Raw genomic sequence first — 21,679 nt, 5'->3', positions numbered from 1 at the left:
GATTACCAAAACAAATTTTAAAAAATGTTTGAGGCTTCTTGGTAAAAAACCTAACATTCAGATTACACAATTTTTGAATGGCATACACAAAACACTAAAAAGCAGCACCACAGCTCATTCAACATTTAGAGTTCTAGATTTTTATTTTCAGGCTTGCTACAGGCTGATGCTTCAGGAACAGAGTCAGACTGGACATAATTAGAATGACACTAAAAATATCTGCATATATAGTAAAAAGAAGAGGTGGTATCAAATTCAGATAAAGTTAGACGTCTGTGCAGGAGAGAGGCAGAGACAGGAGTACAGTGTCAGGAGAAGGCATGAAAAACAGAAGTCCTGGGATATCTTTTAGACTTGGACAGATACTCCCACAACCAATTGTTACAAGATAATAAGGAAAAACACAGACAAAGCTAAAAAAGGGACAGCAAATTTTAAAAAGTATATCCCTAATTGACAAAGATTCCTATTACAGAGGAGGAACATGAATGGCCTATGGCAGTCAGCAACACCATCTAGAGCAGTTTTAACCTAGTGCAGGGTCAAATTCCGAATTTGCTGGAAACCGGAGGAAAAGAACACTAGTCAGTAAATATACAGACTACATAAAAAGAGAAATGAAAATTAAAGCAGAAGTTAATTACAGGAATATACTTCCCTTTTTAAGCTGCGAGATGATGCAGGCCTAGACTCAGGGAGAAAAAATATAAACAACAGGTGAATGAGGAAACTAAGAAGGAAAAAGGAGAATGAATGTAACAAGACTTTTTTGTGTTTAACAACTTCAGATTTCTCTAACACAGCGAGGTTTTCAAAGCTAGGGGTGAGGAGGGAGTTCATAAATAAGCAACAAGAAGTTGTTTGCTTAAACACTCAGAAAATTCATGCCCATAGCACATATAGGCTGGTAACAGTTGTAGGACTGGTACACCTTACTATCTTGCTTCCTGTGTTTAAAATGTTCTTTTGAAGTTTTAGCAACTTCCCAATTTTTGTCAGACAATTCTGACAACTATTGGTGAAACATTATCACTGCAGCACAAAAAATTGGTTATTTTGTGGTAAAGGGTCAAAGGTCACTTCTGATTCTGTACAAAAAAAACCAGCTGCTCTACTGTCCACTAGACCTTTCAACAAAAGGTTTTAATTTAACACTCTCAATGAGGCAGGGCTACACAGGAGGTGCATGGCAATTCCTCAATGGCACCTGACCATACATATGGCTCTTACCCCACAGTAAAGGAGACATAAACAAACTCACTGCAGCTACCCTTTGAGAAAATAAACTCTTCCGAATTTACAGTGGGCCAAAACAGCATGCACATACCTGAAGTACATCATTTCCAACCCTTACATATTCAGAGTTACTATTTTTGCACATACTAGACTATTCAAAATCAGGACATTGACACCTGAACACTTGTAGTGTACAAAGTGAAAATAAGTCTGGTTTATACAGTGAACACACACCTCTGCTACAACTGAATCAGCTGAACATAACAGAAAATTAAATAGCTACACAAGTATTTCAAAGACACCTCTCTCTTGCAACAACTTCCACAGAAGAACAGATGGGAATTACCATTTCATCATGTGCCAAAAGTAATTACCATCTATCATCACAATGAACTACAAGACCAAATTTTTCATGTAAGCAGCACTCCCCAGTTTCCAAGTTTTTACTCCAGCCACAAATGTAGATATGGCTAATTTCTATATGCATTTCAAATGCAATTTTGAAACTACCTATGTCAAAGAAAAACTATGAAATACAATACTGAAGAAAGATGAACAAGTTCATGTAAAAAGCAAGTACCCTGAAACAAAAGCTACAGAATCAGGATTCTGGTATTGTCTCTGACAGACACTCCCTCACACAGGAATAAAATTTTATTCCCTTATATATGATATGGAAACATAATCTCAAAAAAATTACTCACTACTTTTTCACAGTCACTCCTTTGAGACACAGGAATGGAATATATTGCAGTACAAAATTAAAGCAACAAATGAGAGAGGAAATGAGGAGCAAGCAAAACTGTCTTTCATAAATACATTTTATATTGAATTGTGAACTGTGGGCTTTCCTGCCTTTGACTTACTTTACCCCATTTTTTATAACCTGGTGAAGCACTGTTTCATGGTCCACCTCACTCAGATACTGCAGTTATCTGTAATAAGACAAGAAAATTGCAACACAAATGCAAAACAGCTAGGTGATAATCAAATCTCTTGAACCTAACTTCCACAACATTTGTTTTTCCTGGGTCAAAACAAAATAAAACCACTTTCATTCCCAGGCCATTAGTGCATGCAATTTCAGGGCTTTGTCCCCAAGGGAGTCTTTGGGAAGCATATAAGCATGTGCCTACATTTATTTGTCTTTAGTCTTCAAAAATGACATCATCATTTAAGCTCAAAGAGAATTCTAGAGCTGGTTAACAAACAAGTTCAAAGAACATATTTTTCTTTTTAAAAACTCTTTTTATTCAGGGAAACAGAACAAGTAAGTTGTGCATTACTGAACAAAATTTTAGTTAAATGACACCAAACACATGCAATATTCTAGATACTGGATATTCTACAGCTTTGTTTCTGGCCCTGCTGCAAATCCTCTCATAATTTTCTCTCTAAGTATGGATTTAGTAGAAAAATTATATAATATAGAGGAATTTACTCACCTGCAATAGATTACATCATGCTGTCAGAAGGGCTAAAAATACACTGCTAATCATTTGCCATAGTCCTGAGAACTTGGTACTGTATTTTTAAAGTGAGAATACCCAAGATTTCAAGTTATTGCTACAAGCTGTTAACTCAAGAGCGTTATGCGGAGAGGAGGAAAGGAACTCCAAGAAATTACATTTCTTTCAATTAAGTAGTGGTTTTGCTGGTTTAGTTTTGTCATAAAAACCACAAGTTTTCAATGACAAGTGACTACTGTCACTGACTGCATACCTGATTAACTATAGAAATACTAGCAGACAGACTTCAGTGAGAAGTATTTAGGTTTTTACCACATAAAAATTTGAAGGTGCAGTATGGATAAATGTTTGACCTTCAAGAAGAGACAAAAGAAATAATCTGTTTCTACCTGTATTCTATTAACACTAAACTTTCAATTACAAAATAGAACACAAAGATGTGTAAAAATGCACAATGAGATATCTTAATCCACCAGATCACATGCAACATCTGAGAACTTCTCTACTGACAGGCAAACCTTTCCCCTGTATTTCTCCGATATCTATCATTGCCAGTTAGGTAACATATCTGTCTTCTATTTAGAAAAGCAGTACTAACAGTGGACTTGTTGATACAGAGGAAACAACAGTTATATTCACATACTGGAAGTCATATTAGAGTGCTTAAGAACAGCAGTTGTCATGACATTCCACACCTCTGAAAAATATTCTCACACAGAAAAACATTAACAAGAGTTCATTTATTAACATTAAAAAGGATAAAATATTAATTACATTAATGTAGTTAAAATTCAGTTTCAAATGCTTTTATGTTCAGCATTAGTATCAGATTAGACCACAACTGGTAAAAAAGATAGCACCTAAGAATCCCTCTACAGGGTCTAAAAGGCACTTTCCAACCATCTATGAACATGTAGGGTGCTTTGTTAGACACCAGACTTGTAATTTAACATAATTAATATTGGGTATCGATAATCATTTTACAGGTGAGAGCGCTGTACTAAGCCCAAATAAACAGGGAAAAACAGGAACAGCATGAAAATACAAGAAGGAAATAATTTTTTATTACATCTCAGACTGTTATTTTCATTGTTTAAGCCGTAAGAACTGACTATCCTAAGCTTCAAACAAAAATTAACTGTATTGTTTCAGTAAAAACAGGTCACCATTTCAGTATTCTAAACAGAAGCTGCAATTAATATAAATCAAGTATCAGACATTGCAATAGCTGTAGCATTTTAAGTACTCATAGAGAAGTAACATGTTTTATTGCTAGAATGAAATTCTAAATAGAATGCTTTAGTTCCTCAAACTATTTTCAACAGCAGTTCCTCTGAATGCAGCAAGAAGGAAAAAACTGTTATGCTGCATTTGAAGCAATACTCTGGTATTGAGAATCACTTGTTCAGATACCCTTTAGACACACAGTAGTAGAGGAAAAAATTATAGGTGTCATTTCTTTGGCTCTTAGATGAGAAGACATTTATTCCTTTCAACCTTTTAATTATTTGTCCACAGATGGCAGACAGCTCTCTCTTACTTAACATTATGACCCTAACTGTTCTCAGAAATCTGACACAGAAATTAAGGCAACAGACCAAAAATTAAGTCAATAGACCAAAAAAATTCATTAAATGCTGGGCTTTAAACACCAGCATTCCTCTATCTTTCTCAAAATTATTTACTGGCAAATTATGATGGTCAAAAGTGGGGTATTAGTATGATAAAACATTTTGGGAGAGATGATTCAAGAAAACAACAGTCTCCTCACATTATATTCTGATCAGTTCCATCTCATCTAGTTGACATGCTTTTTTTCTCTATGTTAAATAATGTAATTTAGCTTAATTTGCTTTCTTTTTATTACTTACAGCCTCTTTACAATGTTTGCTGATAAATAATGACAACACAATTTATAAACAAAAACAGACAGAAAGACAAAGATAAGGGAAATGTATACTTCTTTAATGTATTTTCATACTTGAAGAGCAGCTTTATTTTTTCATTAAAGTTCCATGAAGTTAAGTAGGCAGGTACTCTATAAAGCTCCCACAGCTGATACTACTAGAAAGTATTGATTTCAAATTACTATAAAGTACTAATGCAAATGCTAGTCAGCAAAAGCCATGACATCTCCTGAAATAAGTAAAATACAGATGTGTAATAAACAGAACAATCTCTCTGCAAGGACATAAAATGCATAAAATACAGACTGTACAGAGACTGGGTATCACTACCTAGAATTAAGGAAACTATCACAGTCCTAAATTTCCCAATAACTCATCCACATGAAAGCTGCAAGAAGAGCAGCAACTATTCTCCACCAGCACTACATCAGCAAGCAGCGGTGGCCTTCAGTGTCACTAGACAAAAACATTCTGCAAAGAGTCAGATTAGTCATGTTTGTGCTTCAAGTCCTGTGACAGAGCTGTCTAATCACTTACAATGCTGTTTCTACTGAAATGCAACCTTTCAGGAATCATTCAGCTGGATGGTTTTGGCTGGCACTGTCATTTTGCACAATAAAACAATTTCTGTCAAAAGAGGAACAGCAACAACTGTTGGAACTATCTTTTTCAATGTTTTTTCCATAGTACAGTATGCAATGCAAAATAAAACATTAAAGTTTCAACAGAAGATTAACATATCAGATGTTCTCATCTCTGCTGACTACTGGATAGGAATACTTCAGTGCCTTGTTCCGATTATCCCATGCTTCTGAATTCTAACTTTTAAGACTCTTTCTCCCTCTTGGTCTTAATTTATGACTTAACTCCTATGCTCCACCTAGCAGGAAACATCCACAAAGAATATTTTGAGTTCTGAAAGATAGTACCACAGAGACAAGATTGTTGTGAAAATGCACAGGGCTGTAAAGCATCTATAAACTGGAAGATCCCTTCCAGAAAAAAAAAAAAAAAAAAAAAAAAAAAAAAAAAAAAAAGAAGCAATGCTTGATAGCTTTCTGCATTCTGGAGAACAGACCTGTGTCGCAATTATAAAAATATGCCCTTTAATATATACTCTTTACTACCTTCTCCCTCTACACATAAGGTTGATTACACTGATGAAATGAACATACTTAAGTCTGACTTACAAAGGCTATCTCTACAATTCCTTTTCCTGAATTTATGGCTCTACAAACTCTAACAGCATCAATGAATGTTCATTAGACTTAGACATATACGACCTCACCTTGGTGTTTTTCCCCAGTTTTCCTGAATATTTATAATTTTTCTCTCTCAATCTCAACTTATTATCAGAACATAAAGAACAAAACTAAGTAACCTAGACACTCTCACAATCACTTAAATAAAAACCAATAAATTATGCAGAAAAAAAGGGCCAGGTTAAAGATTTTTCATACTTACACAATTCTTAATGTAATAATACCAGTAGTTTTGCATAAAACTTCCTTAATTATTATTATAGAAATTCTGTAAATTAATTAGGACAGTTCAATTATTATTGTTCAATTTTAGTATCAATTTCCTTCATTATTTATACCAACAGCACTTCTAAATTTTTTACAGTATTGCTTGCAATTCCTTTCTCACTTTTGAAAAGTGAGAAAAATAGTGTCTTTTCTCACAAAATAAATCAGTTACTAAAATAAGTAATTTCTGAAACCTCATTCATTAAATTCCACTCATAATATTGAGAAGTATCAGAATTCTGCTATATTTCTGAAAGGCAAATGTCTTCCAATGACTTTGCAACCTTCTGGTAAGTCCTTAAAAAGTTGTTCTGCACTCTCCTCACCTACCTCAGTTTACTTTCCTGTCCCTGCTTTGCATCAGTATAAAAGCTTTTGCTCCTTCAGGCAAATCAACAGTCTAATCAAGGTTATGACCTGTCCAACAGTTTGTTTTAAAACACCAGGCAACTCCCCGGTGTAATTCTCCATTTGGACAACTACACTGGAGAGTTTTACACTGGAATTACACAGGATAATTACTTTTCCAAACAAAACAGATGCTGTGATATTAATGAAACTCAATGCATTATTAAAAAATCCATTTCAGCAAACAGCATCCTATCACCTTCATACTCAGAGCTCTGCAAAAATACTTTCTAATCTGACAGTGATAGAAAGATGGTCTAGCAGAGGCTGACTAAAACAAAGTTTATTTTCTGGACTGAAAAATATTCATTTCAATCTCAGCATGTGATCCTACCCCTACAATGCCTGATGTACACCTTTTCTTTAGCAAGCCCTTATTTAAGTCCTTCTTGAGGTCTCAGTAAATATTAATCAAATTTAAATAAGAAATGCTCTTTGAGGACTAGAAGTTGAAACACTTAACTGAATGACAAATTTATTTTAAAATATACAATATTTCAAATATATCCAGGAAAATAAATTAAGCGAGCAACACCAGGAAAGGTTAATCTTCTAACAAACAGATGACTTTAACCGATAGCCTAGAATGGAACCAATATAAAAACATATATATCAACATCTAATTTCACTGAAGGTGAATTTATCGTCATGAGAGCAAATTCCCAGGAAAATAAAAATTTGTATTAAATCTTCCAGACAAATACAGCTTACAGAGAAGGCAAGGCTGCAGATTCCTTCTAGTAAGTTTATGCTATTCAATGTATTTAACTGGCATCTCCTATTTTTAACAGTAAAAATAGGACTGTGGAGCCAGCTGAATACAATCCATTATTCACTGCCAAGATCTCTTATCCAAAGACTGTAGCTGGAAAAAAAAAACCCCACAACTATGAACTGTATTTTGTTTAAATGTAATTTCCTAATTTTTGCAGAAGACAAAAATCTTAAGCCATCCATGGTCTACTACACTAGATTTCTATTCCCAGCTGACAGGTCAAAGAAAAAACATTCCTTTAATACTTGTCATTTAGCTGCTAGACACAGTAGAACTCCAGAGACTGGCATGAAAATATATCCAATTTGTGCTAAGAATGGCAGCCTGTAAAAATTACTAGTTTGAACTGAGTGCAAAAGAGAAAACTTTCTGTGACTGTTTTTCAGAAGCCATGAAAAGAAAGAGAGGAGGCTTGCATTACTTCTTTGACTATATGTTACAAGTGTACTGGACAGCATTCAGAGGTGGAAAGGTATGGTTCCTGTCTAAAACATCTGAATTTCAGTATTTAAACACAATAGTATAAAACTGAGAATGATACTGTAAATACTGAGTCTTCTCTTTCAGACCAGGATAAATGTATTGGTCACCTAAATGCCTACTAAGAAAAATACACAATATCTATCACCAATTTCATACGGTCAGATGATTTACCAAAAGTAACTGACAATATATTTTTACATTTTTGTCATGTTAGGACTCTCTCTGCACCCCAGCCCCCATCAAAAAATGTACTTTAGTTTGTACTGCTAAATTTGGAGAAAATAACTGCTAGTAAAGTCTAATAAGAGCTAATAAGTCTAATAAAGAACTAATAAGAAGTAGTTTGTTCACAGTCTAACAACTGAAGTGAGACAAAAAGACTCATTTGAAAACAGATGAGTATTTAAAAAGTCTAACAACTGCAAGAGCAAACAAATTCACAGATAATAATTTCAAATTTTATGTGCAATACAGTAACATAACACAGGCAACAACTAGAGAACAACACAGCATAAATGAAATAACTTATCTTCCCCTGTTGTTTGGCCACTCACTCCCTTTTTACTGGCTATTTTGTCAAAAGCATTTATGAACCAGATCAGAAGCAGCAACCAGAAAGAGACTATTTTCCAGACAGGCTTCCTTTGCAGTGCTGTGACTAACTGGCACTTTGAGTTGGCTTCCCCCAGGGTAAAAACAAAAACAAAAAAAAAATGGGACCATGGAAAAATAGTGGAAATGAAAGGGAAGCAGAACTCGGTCACATTGACCCCCAACTCAAATCAGTTCACCCAGTAATAGAACTGCAATCTTTGACCAGGTAATTCCAAACAACCAAGGCTAGGGAGAATGCAAACACCAGCTCTAGCTTTCAGTTAATTCTGCCCTGGCGTAATTTAACAACTGTCTACAAAATTACTGCATTGTTAACTGCCACATAAATAAATCAATGGGACAAAAAACAATAGAGGAAGTCAAGATACACAATAAATTAAATTCCTGTAAATTTGATGACCACATGTTACTTTACAGGACCCTTCCAAGCAGTCATTCTTGTGGTAGTAGCTGATGCTATGAAGTCAACTCATTAACAACCATCAGTCCTACAATATCAAATATTTCTACAATGTAAACTGAGAATGCACCACTCTCAATTTTCCACATTTGCTCTTTGAGTATACCACTCAAAAGACTTGGCTAACAAGATGTCGATAGAGAGCTTTTATTTTATGTCTTTACTGCCAAGCATCCTTTTCAGTTTAAGGATACTTTCACAATATGCCACAGGATATGGAGGACACCATTTAGGGCACTAGAAGACAAGCTGATACATACACAGGAACCAAAACCTCATAACAATGTACACTGCCATATCCTACTTCTGCAGAAAAAAACTGAACCAAATGGGCAATTTCCCTTAAAATCAGCACATTTAATTTTGGAAGATATGGACACATCATGTTCAGTAAGGATTGGGCAAGGGATACTAAATTACTATTTCAAAATTAAATTCCATGAATGACAGAGACAGTTAATGGCAGTGGAGGGGGATATTATCTTTGTCAGCAACAACAACTAGATTTAAAGAGCAACTGGCTAAAGTTATTAAATTAGGAAACCACTTAATATTTTTCCCTACGCTTCCCCTATGAAGAGAAATAATATGAAAAAAAATATTTCTAAATTCAAAAGTTTTATTATTCAAGTAAAAGGAATTAGATTTAACACTAGATTTAACACTAGTATTTAACACTAGATCTGGACAAAAAGCAAAACAACAAAACTGTCACTTAACAGTATCCATGTTGTAATACATGGTATCATTAATACAAGTGATTCTATGAAGGATGTGGAAAAGCCCCCAGTTTGTATTCCTCTATAAAAACTGCTTAGGTTATTAATGTAAATCACTAGGCTTTGCTAAATTGTATTATGCTAGCCGTATAAAGAATAATTGCCTACATTATAAAGCTGCACCATTAGCATTCCTCAATTTGAATTCCTGAAGTTGTAGGCAAAATTTCTAAGTTCAAGCATGTTCTTTAACCTGATAGGTAGAATTGCATCCAAGAATTCACATGAACCTCTAGTTGCCATCTACCAATACAGACTTGCTAGCAGAAGTTGATTGTTGCTGGATGGCAATAGTGCTGGCTATACTGCCACCATGTCACTTATTTAAAAAGACAATCCTTGTCTCAGATAGTTTATCACAGCTACATGCAGGAAGAGAACAGGAATAAAAACAGTTTCAGAAATCAAGCCAACTATGAGAGATACACTGAAGCCCTTCACCTCAACACAGCACTTGGGAAGACAAAAAAAAACACACCAGTAGCATTCTGCTAGGTACACTCATTGTCTCTCATATGCAGCAGCAGGTTGTGAATGTTCATGTGGAAAAACATCTCAAAGACTGGCAGGTGGCATATAAACATCAGATTCAAGGCAAATCAGACTGCCAGAAAAATTCAGTAAAATATGGCAGAGTTAATTACTCCACCTTTGTATACTTTGCAAGGCTAGAAATATGCCAGCCCATGTGCTTTCACATATTTTAATTTTTTCAAGCACAGCTATGATAATGAGTGATAAAAATTAAATGCAAAATATTATCATAATGGGTAATGAAAATAAAAGTAATGAGACATCAATATTTATATTTTTATGTTATTTATTTACAGTCTAGTATGTTATATAGTTAAGAGGCATTCTGGGATTAGATTTAAGTGTCCTACTGAGTCATAAACAAAAGTTGTCTGGAAAGCATGCTACAAATGGGACAAAACAATAGGACCAGCAAGTAATGTAAAAATCTAGAAACTATTGCTTACAGCCTTTAAAAATCTGAGACAAGTATTCATTCATATATAAAGGACAGAAAAAGGGAACTGTAAGGCATGAACACTCTACAAAGAGACACTAACATATACTTTAAAAATTAACACATACTGATGAAACACTTAAGAACCCTTTTTTATATGCTTCTTCAGTACCCGTAACACTCTCTACATATTTAAATATGGGGGGAAATGTTAAGTAAACATAAATATTTTTGAAGACTTTATGTAAAAAAAACTACACAGAACATATCCAATGAAAAACACAGCTTTTCCTTCAAAAAATTCTGTAAATTATATTTCATGCACAGAAGGAATAGACTCTCTAGACATAAACACAAAGGCAAGTAACACAAATAGCACTTCCTTCACCTCCAAGAAAGTGCGAATAGGCCAAATTCCTCTCACACCGTCACCTATGTTTAGATACCTCACCTGAGGTGTTTACAGGACTGTGGCCACCCTGCAGTCACCCCACAGGCTGTACCTCTTTGTCACTGTCAAGAGACCTTGAATGAATACTGATTCTTATCTTGGCTGACAACTGCCTAAATTATACAGGATTATACATAGGCATCAATTAAATTATGATTTCTCTGAAGAAAAATATATCTATAAATACATATATAAATGATTCCATAGTCTACAGCTGGCAGATGAATATTCCTTCTGCTTCTATTTACAAATACATACATATACACAGAAATATGCACACATTCAAATACAGATGGCTCGTATGGTATCACATTTCAATATCCTCAAGGAACAACAATTCTAACAAAAAAATACTCTCAAAATTATTCAAACTCTGGTTACAGCTTAAATAATCTACAATTCTTGCACTCACTCTCAGAAAAATCTGCATTAAATTAGTAACAATTTCATAACTGAACTCCTGCTTTGACAAATAATAACCAGCTGTTGGAAAAATAATGTTTCCCAGAATGCAAAGAGCTCATTTAAAGATAAATAACAACTTAAACAAGAATAACTACTTAAGCAGTTGCAAAAAATTTACTTCTCAATGAAAGGGGCCAGCTAGATGCATGACCATGAAGCAGCAACTGTATCAGTAAGTGATGAACAAAATAAAGCTAGCAATAAAAATTAACTTAGAAAAAAAAAATTAATGTTTTACTTTACACAACAGGAGGGCACTGCAAAACACTCTCTACACTTTTTTAATTCTGTAGAAAGGTTATAAGGCCTGAAAAAAAACCCCATACATTCTGACTAATAACAGAGAAGCTGTAACATGCTTTCTCCAGAAAACAAAGGTACAAAGTCTGTACTTGTTCAGTCTTTTCTGTTTCAGCTCATGTGTTCTGCATCCAGGACTTCCAGCTTACACATCCTTTGTCTCTTTAGCGAGCATATGATGAGTACAGCATTCCCAAGGAAGCGTAACAGTTAGGAAGTTTTATACAGACACAAAATAGACAGTAATGCTAAGCACTGAAAAACTTTAAAAAGTGATCAGGTACTTTGACTAGAACTCATGACAGTTCTAATCAAGCCCCTATTTGCATTGTATAATTCTATTTACAGTGTGAAATATACTTATGTTCTCTGCATTTTGCATGACAGACCCAAGAAAACTCTCAACCTAATCAAATCATTACCGATACTAAAACTTCATTTTGTTTGCAGAACACTGGTATTGGTAATTCACTCTGAAGGATGTAAGCATTACATATAATAGCTAATTATACCTGGTATGCAAATTACATCTAAACTCATACTTATTTTCTAACTTATTTTCAGCCTACAAGGAACAGTAGGCATGAGTACTTACAACATACTTCAGATTTTATTATAAGCATTTTCCAGCAATTTCTCCTACACTTAATCATAAAAATCCAAACTGTGTAGGGCATTCAGATTATTCTTACAAAAGTGTCAACACTGCCAATATACTATAAAAGCAGCCTAACAGAAATTTACAATTTATTATTGAAGCCAGACACTAAAGTTCATAGACTCTTAGATTATCTACTGAATCAATCCTTTTAATTATTTTAAATTTAAAGTATCTTTGCTTTAAATGAGATTAGTTAGCAGAGATGTTAAGAAGGCAGTGCTGTTTTTTAAATCTGTCTCCTCACCGGAAGTATTCCACCAAAGCTACCTGTACTAGTGAATCAAAATTTTAAAAACCACAGAAACTACTATCTGTATTCTAAATTCTGAAGTTTTAATGGGTTATACTTACAAAAAGACCAAGACTGGAATGAAAATCTAGAGGTCATCTAATCCAATCAGCTACTCAAAGCAGGGTCAGCTAAAGGAGGTTGCTTAGGCTCCTGTCCATAGTATCAACACAGCTGGACAATCCACACCACTCCCCATCAGTCTGTCAGCTCCCACAAACCGTGCCCTGTTGTCAAAACCTTTCAAGTGCAATTGCAGATTCTTTGTGATGTTAACAACCAGCTCCTGCAGCACTCCGAGATGGACCCCATTAGGTACCAAGAACTTCTATACATCAGGTTTATCTAAACACTTTATTCCGACTCACAAAGGGTAAGCCTTCCTTGAGCCAGACTTTCCCTGTGGTCAGTTGGACCTGAGGTTCCTGAAGGCAGCACTTACAGTAAAGACCAAGGCAAAGCAGACAGCAAATGCCTGTTCTGTATCCTTTGTCACTAATTCTCCATCTTGTTCAGTAGAAGACTCAGTTTTTTCCTTTTGCTGCTGTACAAGCCTTTCTTCTTGCTGCCCTTCGCAATCCTCCCCAGATTCAACTCCACATGGGCTTTGGCTTTGCTAACTTCATCCCTGCCCCTGCATACTCAGAGTCTCTGTGGTCTGACTGGGTTACACAATTCTGCTCTCATCTCTTGTAAATATTTTTGTCAGGATTTTGTCAGGAGCTTCCTATATATCCACATAGCACTCTTATTCACTTTTTCATTATTACATTGGGCAGAACTACTCTTGAGTTTAGGGGAGAAAACTTGAAACAAATCCTACCTGCTCTCCCTGGATCCCTCTTCTCTCCAACACAACATATTTTTTCTAGACTACTCCACAATGTAACTCAGCTGATTAAACTGATGAAAGCTTATTGCCAAAGACAGCTGGGAAACCTCTTCATTAACACTGTATTATGTAAGTAACATCAGTTTTATTGACTGAAATTTGAAAAGCAATTTCAACACAATGATGTCTATCCTTTGCCATCTTAGTTCCATCAAAATTAATTAGTAATATAATCTGAAAACAATTTTATTACTTTCATAACTAATTTTTAATCAAGTATTTACTATAATCTAAACCTAAAACACATGGGTAAATGGAATAAATGCAACTGTTAAAATCTGCTCCACCTGATAGACATATTTTTTCAGTAAACACTTGACTTACCACTACACTAAGCATACTTTTGAAAGATGTGTGCCTCATCATCTGACAACCTACAACGTCTAGTGAGAAAAACAAACTCAATTACAGTGTATATAGCTAAAGAATCACTAACTACACATCTGGGAGTCATGCTGGCATTCACATCAGAGAAAAAAATCTCAGCTGCTAAAATGTGGAAAAATGACCCTTCAGAAAAGTTCAGTTCTTTTCAATAGATTAGAAAATGAAGCAATTCTAAAAACTTAATCCCTCCAGAAAAGTAAAGAGTTTCATGAAAATTGGCCTGCTGTCTGGTCCTATCACTGCACTTTGACATGTCCTTGTTTAATTTGCTATTGCAAAAGCTAAGAGAAATGAGAAATAAAATATTATTAATCAGTCTAATCTAGACACACAAAGTGATTTTATATATATATAGGGGAGCCTCTAATGTAGGAGTGTTCCAGCTGAAAACCTGACCTTCCCAATCAAGATGGAAATCTTTACTCTTTTTTAGTGTATAAATATCATCAGAAGCAAAAGCAATATTAACTCGTATTTGGCAAAATTGAAGAAAAAAAATGCAAATCATTGAGAATTTAAACCCAACAGCATCTACTTCCAACAGAAATCCTGCACCTCTTCAGGGCACACTGAGAAGAGCTCTACCGCCACTTACTGGGCAGCTACAGAAGTCTGATTTGAAAGCAGCACAGGGATGGCTGCAGAGCCACTGCACAGACAGGCAACTCATTTCCACTGAGGACACAAGTCTGACAGAAGTTTTTCTTCCTGCTTTTAGCTCTCACATACCATGTATTTAAGGGCATCATACTTCACTGTTTACCTGCATCTCAACCATTTTTAACCATGTGGCCATAGTCAAAGGCTTACCTCCCTCCCAGTTAAATAACACTGTAATGGCAAATTGCTATGTTCAAAATACTAAAGCAGAACATGTGAACTTAGGTTGGATTTAAAACAGTGTAGGACTATCAACACAAAAAAACTGGATTGGAGTTGCTGAGTTTGGTAGTGCTGTCAGTTGTCTTTTTTTTTAAACTCCAGTGTATGTGGGCACATCCATACTCGGTGTCTCAAGATGGATAATTCACCAGTATTTTAAGTTCCCTATAAGCAAAATAAATTCTGCTTTAAAATATTCTCCATGCTTTCCACCTACAACAATATTCTGTTCACAGAATTCACAGAATACCCTGAGTTGGAAGGAATCCACAGGGATCATCAAAGGCCATCTCCCTGCTTTGCACATGACAGCCTAAAGAATAGCACCATGCACCTGTTCCCAGAAGACTGTATGTACATATTTGTTTCCCTGCTCCTTCTCACACATCAAACGAGCATACAAATGTGATACTTCTTTCCACACATCTGCCTTTTCTTGCTGTTCTGACAAGATCACTCATTTACAAGCCATCCTCAACACTGCCTACTTATCAAATTTCTAGGTTAAAGTCTCCTTAACAGTGTTTTTCACAGTAACACCCCCACTGTGACGATCAACTTATTTTAACATGTTTTTCTGGTAGACTCTTAATCTTTCTTCCAATCCCACAAAAAAATGCAAAATATGGATCAGAAACTGTTGTCTTCATCACTGCTTTTCTTCTGTTTGTCTGTCTTGGTTTATCAGGTTCATGTACACACATTACAGCAGGTACAAATACTCTTCAAACAGCTCCACGAAAGTTGAAAACCCACAGAGGGTTTTCACCACCTCCCAAACAATCCCCCCATACCACTTCCCAAATTTGACAGCAAGTAAATAACACAGACTGCATAAATTCTGATGCCTGAGAAGCTCATTCATTATTCCCTCCCCCAGACAAGCACTGAGACCCAACCTTACAAACACTGAAGAGTGAGATCTCAGCCATATAAACAGGCTTATGGTGTACACAGAGACTAACAAAACCATGGTGGTGCTTGTAACACCATCACTGCCTTCCCTTACCCAAAATATAAGCTGAGCAGACTAATAAAGCATAAATGTGATAATGACTATTTTAGCTAAGCAATAATGGGCCTGCTTATAAAATTAATCATATTAATTTCTGCCATGCATGTTACCTCAGAGTCTCTCTACTGTAAGAAATTAATTTCTTACTTCCATTCTTTTTTTTCACCCCCTGCTTCTTCACAAATTTTTCTTTTAGGATCCCCTTCACAAGTAACACCAACCAAGAACGAACCTTTGTTACTTCCTAATGCTAGATCTTTGCTTTTCTTCTAGAATGGTGCACAATCCAACTCAGATCTTTTTTAACTGTCACCACACTTCAATATTTCATGACACAATCCACCTTAAGTATGCAATTATTTACATAAGTGTACAAATGTGTATTTCAAGAAACAGACCCATGTGGTCTAGGCCTGAATACAATCACAGCAACCACTTTTGTCAGAAAGAGTAAAGCCTATGTAAATATTGATTTTTAAAGAGAATATCTGTATGAAAGTTAGGTACCCCATATCACCATTACTACCTAAACTGTAAAGCATGCTGGAGTAACTTCAAGTGAGAACCTGCTGTTCAGTATGTCCCTGCCCTAAACCACATCTACAACAGAGTATCTGCCACTCTCTCTGTCAAGAGACTTAGTGCACTTTAAAAAATGCACCAAAAAATCAAAAAAGAACAGAGAGGAAAGATATGCAACATCCAAAGCAAAATACAACGAAGGCATATGTAAAAGACAAGACAGAAATAAAAAAAGCAAGCCTGTTTAATATAGGTAAATACAGGATGTATTAGCGATGCAAGATTAAATAAAAATATTTAGCAATCTCTAGATTCCTGAAAGGACAGAATCGATACACCTTTCTGTAGACCAATCTATGATTTACTTCTGGTGTTAAAAACAGAGATGTTAATTAACTATTAATTTGTACATTCTGTGTTTTCAACTATTAATGTAACCCACTTATGCAACTACTGCATTAAATCTACTGGTTAATACAATGGCGGGATACTTAAAACTTACTAAGTTTAATTTGGTTTTAATTTAAACTCAACTTTTAAAGGCTTTAAAATTTTATTCAGAAATTACAGGCCTCAGGAATACGAAAGAATCAACTGAAGTCATTCACTAACAGTGTCCACAAAAGAGGAAACTGTATTTAAGTATTTGAAAATAAGCCTTTTCTCAAAGAGATTTTGTATTTATTAATTACTTTTTTTTAAATCAGACCAAACCATACTCACGGTATGTTTATTATGATATATAAACTTGCCTGCATTAAATTTCCAAGTTGTTCTCTTTTCCACATTGCCCAGGAAACCCTTTTTTGGCATGATACTTCTTAAGACAAAAAGCTTAGCAGCACAGGAGCACCTACTGACATCTCGGTAATATTTCTACCAGGAACATATCTATGATCTGGGACAATAAAGATGCTCTTAAAAGAAAAGAAAGGATAAACATTCATATGTCAAAGAATTCTGAAGATTTTAAAGGGACTACTCTCAGAACTGTTTCTTCCACCTCCAGTGAATATCTGGCCAAATTATGTAGTTAATATATATAATTCATAGACCACCTCTCCCTCTCCTAACACACCTCGACTCCAAAAGGACTTGCTGCTTGAGGCACAACAAGACAATGCAGCTACTCTTGCAATACCCCTCCAGAACTGGCAAACTCCCAATACTCAGAGGGTGCTCACAGAAGCTCACTTAAAGCACTAGGCAGATTAACAGCACATTAACTGCTTGGCAGTATTTGCCTGTGCACAGGCAAATAGGCTTACTCCCAGTAAGGGAAAAAGACACACTTCCAAGAGTGGCTGAAGCGTTAGTTGTGGTATGGCTTATCACCCTGCATCCTATTTAGCCTTTCAGCTTTCAGATCCAGTCACTTTTTTATCTTTTGACTTCTGTAATCACAGAAACACTAGGCTGGAAGAGACCTTCAAGATCATCAAGTCCAACCCATGCCCCAATACTTCAACTAAACCATGGCAGCAAGTGCCATACCCAGTCTCTTTTTAAACACATCCAGGGATGGTGACTTCACCACCTCTCCAGGCAGATCATTGCAGTTCTTTATCACTCTTTCAATAGAAAACTTATTCCTAATATCCAATCTACATTTCCCTTGGCGCAGCTTAAGACCGTGTGCTCTGGTTCTGAGTGGGTGCCTGGAGAAAGAGACCAACCCCCACCTGACTACAGCTACCCTTCAGGGAGTTGTAGAGTGATAAGGTCACCTCCGAGTCTCCTTTTCTCCAGGCTAACCAACCCCAGCTCCCTCAGCCCTTCCTCTCAGGGCTTGTGTTCCAAGCCCCTCACCAGCCCCGTTGCCTCCTCTGGATGCACTCAAGCACCTCAACATCCTTCCCAAACTGAGGAGTGAGAACTGGACACAGCACTCAAGGTGTGGCCTCACCAGTGCTGAGTACAGGGGAAGAATGACCTCCCTGCTCCTGCTGGCCACACTGCTCCTCATACAGGCCAGGATGCCCTTGGCCTTCTTGGCCACCAGGGCACACTGCTGGCTCCTGTTCAGCTGCTGTCACCAGCACCCCCAGGTCCCTTTCTGCCTGGGCACTGTCCAGGCACACCGTCCCCAGCCTGTAACGCTGCAGGGGGTTACTGTGGCCAAAATGCAGAACTCGGCACTTGGAATCCTACCTGCCCAACAGACTGACACACACTCCCCACTTAGTGTCATTTCCAAATTTACTGATGGAAGATTCAATACCCTCATCCATGTAGTCAATAAACACACTGAACAGGACTGGCCCCAGCACAGAGCTCTGAGGGACACCACTGGTGACTGGCCCCAGCTGGATGCAGCACTGTTCACCACCACTCTCTGGGCCCGGCCATCCAGCCAGTTCTGAACTCAGCAGAGAGTGCTCCTGTCCAAGCCGTGGGCTGCCAGCTGTTCCAGGAATGTGCTGTGGGAGATGGTGTCAAAGGCCTTGTCAAAATCCAGATAGACAACATCCACAGCCTTTCCCACATCCACCAGGCGGGTCACCTGGTCATAAAAGGAGAGCAGGTTGGTCAAATATGACCTACCCCTCCTAAACCCATGCTGGCTGTGTCTGATACCCTGGACATCCTGTAAATGCTGTGATGACACTCAATATTAACTGCTCTATTACCTTACCAGGTACTGAGGTCAGGCTGACTGGTCTCCTTTTTGTGAATGGGTGTCACATTGGCCAGTTTGCAGTCATGTGGAACCTCACCAGAGAGCCAGGACTGCTGATAAATGATGGAGAGCGGCTTTGCATGTTCCTCTGGGATCCTGGGATGGATCCCATCTGGTCCCATAGATTTATGAACATCCAAACAGCTCAGAAGTTTTCTGATTGCCTCTTTCTGAATAACAAGGGGACCATTCTGCTCCCTGACACCAGAGGACAGTTATCCCAAGGCTTCCCACTAAAGACTGAGGCAAACAAGGCATTAAGCACCTTTGCCTTCTTTTCACCTGCAGTTACAAGGTTCCCTCCCACATCCAGTAAAGAACAAAGGATGATCTTACCCTTCCTTTCTGCTATAAATATATTTGTAAAAACATTTTTTATTATTCTTTACAAAAGTTGACAAATTGACTTTGAACTGAGCTTTAGCATCCCTAATTTTTTCTATGTGCCCTAGCAACCTCCTTAAATATTTCCTGAGACACCTGACCCTCCTTCCAAATATGATGGATCCTCTTATTATTCCTACATTCCTTCGAAACCTCATTGCCCATCCAGGCTGGACATTTGCCTCGTTGTCTCATATTCTGGCACAGGGACAGCCTGTTCCTGTGCCCTCTAAATCTCTGTTTTGAAGCACGTCCACCTTTCCTGAACTCTTTTGTTTCCAAGGGCTGCTTCCCAAGGAACTTTCTGAGTAAGTCTCCTAAATAGCCCAAAGTCTGCCCTCTGGAAGTCCAGTGTAAAAGTCTTATTGATATTCTTCCTGATTTCACCAAATATTGAGAATTCTAATTTCATGATCACTACACCCCAAGTGGCAACCTTTGTTGTTGTTATGAGAACATGCAAAGATAAGTTAGAATATTTACTTTGTTTCCCAGCTGACCAAAGACAAAAACTTATTTAGTACCTAACAGTAAAGGCAGAATGAAAAAAATTATCACTTTTCATATTATGGAAATTATCAGTGCAGATACTAGCAATTTACTAGTGTTTAGAGAAGAGATTAAAATATAATGCAGCAGCTTTTCAGTCAATGAAAAAAAGAGTAAGACAACATGAGTACCTCCTATTTTCAGCCAAATCTGCCCCTTCATCCTTGAGCTCCTTACTTTTCCTTATACAATCTTCTAAAAGAACTTCCTTTCTTCTCTTTGCTGCGAGCACCCAGTTAGTATCATCATCGTCACCCGCATCCTTGTCATCCGCAGCTTCTGCTTCGAACTGCTGAGAAGTAGCTTTTGAGACCTTCTCACCAATCTTTCTCTTCCACCCAAAAGAAGCCATCTGTACAACTAGGAAGAATGCATTTTAAGCAGTTAGGTAATTCTGCTTTTAAGTACACAGCAGGAAAACCACCCGTCGCTCATCTCGAAGCTAAAACAGCAGTACAGAGCGGCACTGCCCCACACGAAGCTCGGCTGCCCCTGAGCTGCCGCTGAGCACGCACAGCCCTGACGCCCCGGCGCTACCTGGCGCTGCCGCCGGCCGCCTCTCCCGGCGGGAAGCGGAAAGGCGGGCGGCACGGCAGGAACCGGGCAGGAGCAGGAAGGAAGGAAGGGCGGCGGCCGGGACAGCCGGGACAGCCGGGAGCTGTAGTTCTGCCGGGCGCGGGAGAACTCCCCCCGCTCCTGGGCGTGCGAGGAGCGGTGGAGAGCGGGGGCGAAGGCGACAAACCAGCCGGGCCTGGGCTGCCGCCGCCCGGGGTGCTCGGGTTCACGCGGGATGGGTGCGGGACGGCGCGGGCGGCCCCCGCGCGTACGGGCTGCGCCGGGGACAGCAGCACCCGCCGCGGACAGGCGGCTCCGGCCGGGAAGTGCCGTAAGGAGAAGTGACCCGGCTCTCAAACACGCGTTTTTCCTCTAAACGGGAAAAAAACACCACCACAACTAGAACACGAAAAAAAAAAAAAAAAAAAACAAAAAAAAAAACAAAACACACCCACAAAAAAAAGAGAAAAAAAAAACAAAAAAAAAAACCAAGAAAAACCACCACCCCCCGAACAAAAAAACCATAAAACCATAAAAAAACCCAACAAAAAACAAAAACCCAAACAAAAAAAAATCCTCAACTCCTCCCCCTCCCAAAAATACAAAATAATAATAATAATAATAATAATAATAATAATAATAATAATAATAAATAAGTAACAACAAAAAAATCAAGAAAAAGAGAAGGCAGGGTTTGAAACTGCAGCGCAGCAGTGTTTAAAGCTGGTCCCTACTCGCAGGGACCAATACCGACAGGAAAGCCCCATCTGTGGTGCGAGGGAAACGCTGAGTGAGAATGCAAGAAGAGGTGCATCAGCATAGGGGCACAAAAGACGTGGTCAGTGTTAGCTCCGTCTCCAATTCCTTTTCTGCAGCAAAAGTTTACAAGACCGAGGTGGAAAGGGTCAGTCGGATGAGGCAAGTATAGCTGGTGCACCAGCCTGTCCAGCTGGGTAATCTGCTGTAATTTTTGTCATTTTGCTGCTTTTTCTATAATTGTAACAGCTGCTGTTTTT

The 21,679-nt window shown here is 37.6% G+C and overlaps 1 protein-coding gene across 1 annotated transcript in view; it reads right to left on the bottom strand.

Moving 5' to 3' along the window:
* Positions 1-20,739, bottom strand: part of TTC33 (tetratricopeptide repeat domain 33) — a 43,851-nt gene extending 23,112 nt beyond the window's left edge. Inside the window, exons 1-2 of the mRNA XM_021551507.3 lie at positions 20,646-20,739; positions 20,240-20,468 (exon numbers count right to left, since the gene is read on the bottom strand). Coding sequence (XP_021407182.1) covers positions 20,240-20,460 — 221 coding nt within the window. The 5' untranslated portion in view covers positions 20,461-20,468; positions 20,646-20,739. The remainder of the gene's footprint in view (positions 1-20,239; positions 20,469-20,645) is intronic.
* Positions 20,740-21,679: the final 940 nt, after the last annotated feature.

The sequence above is a fragment of the Lonchura striata genome, chromosome Z (assembly GCF_046129695.1).
Source record: "Lonchura striata isolate bLonStr1 chromosome Z, bLonStr1.mat, whole genome shotgun sequence".
NCBI classification, from domain to species: Eukaryota; Metazoa; Chordata; class Aves; order Passeriformes; family Estrildidae; genus Lonchura; species Lonchura striata.
Note: the sequence above shows the minus strand (reverse complement) of the source record. Positions and strands in the feature narration are given on the sequence as shown.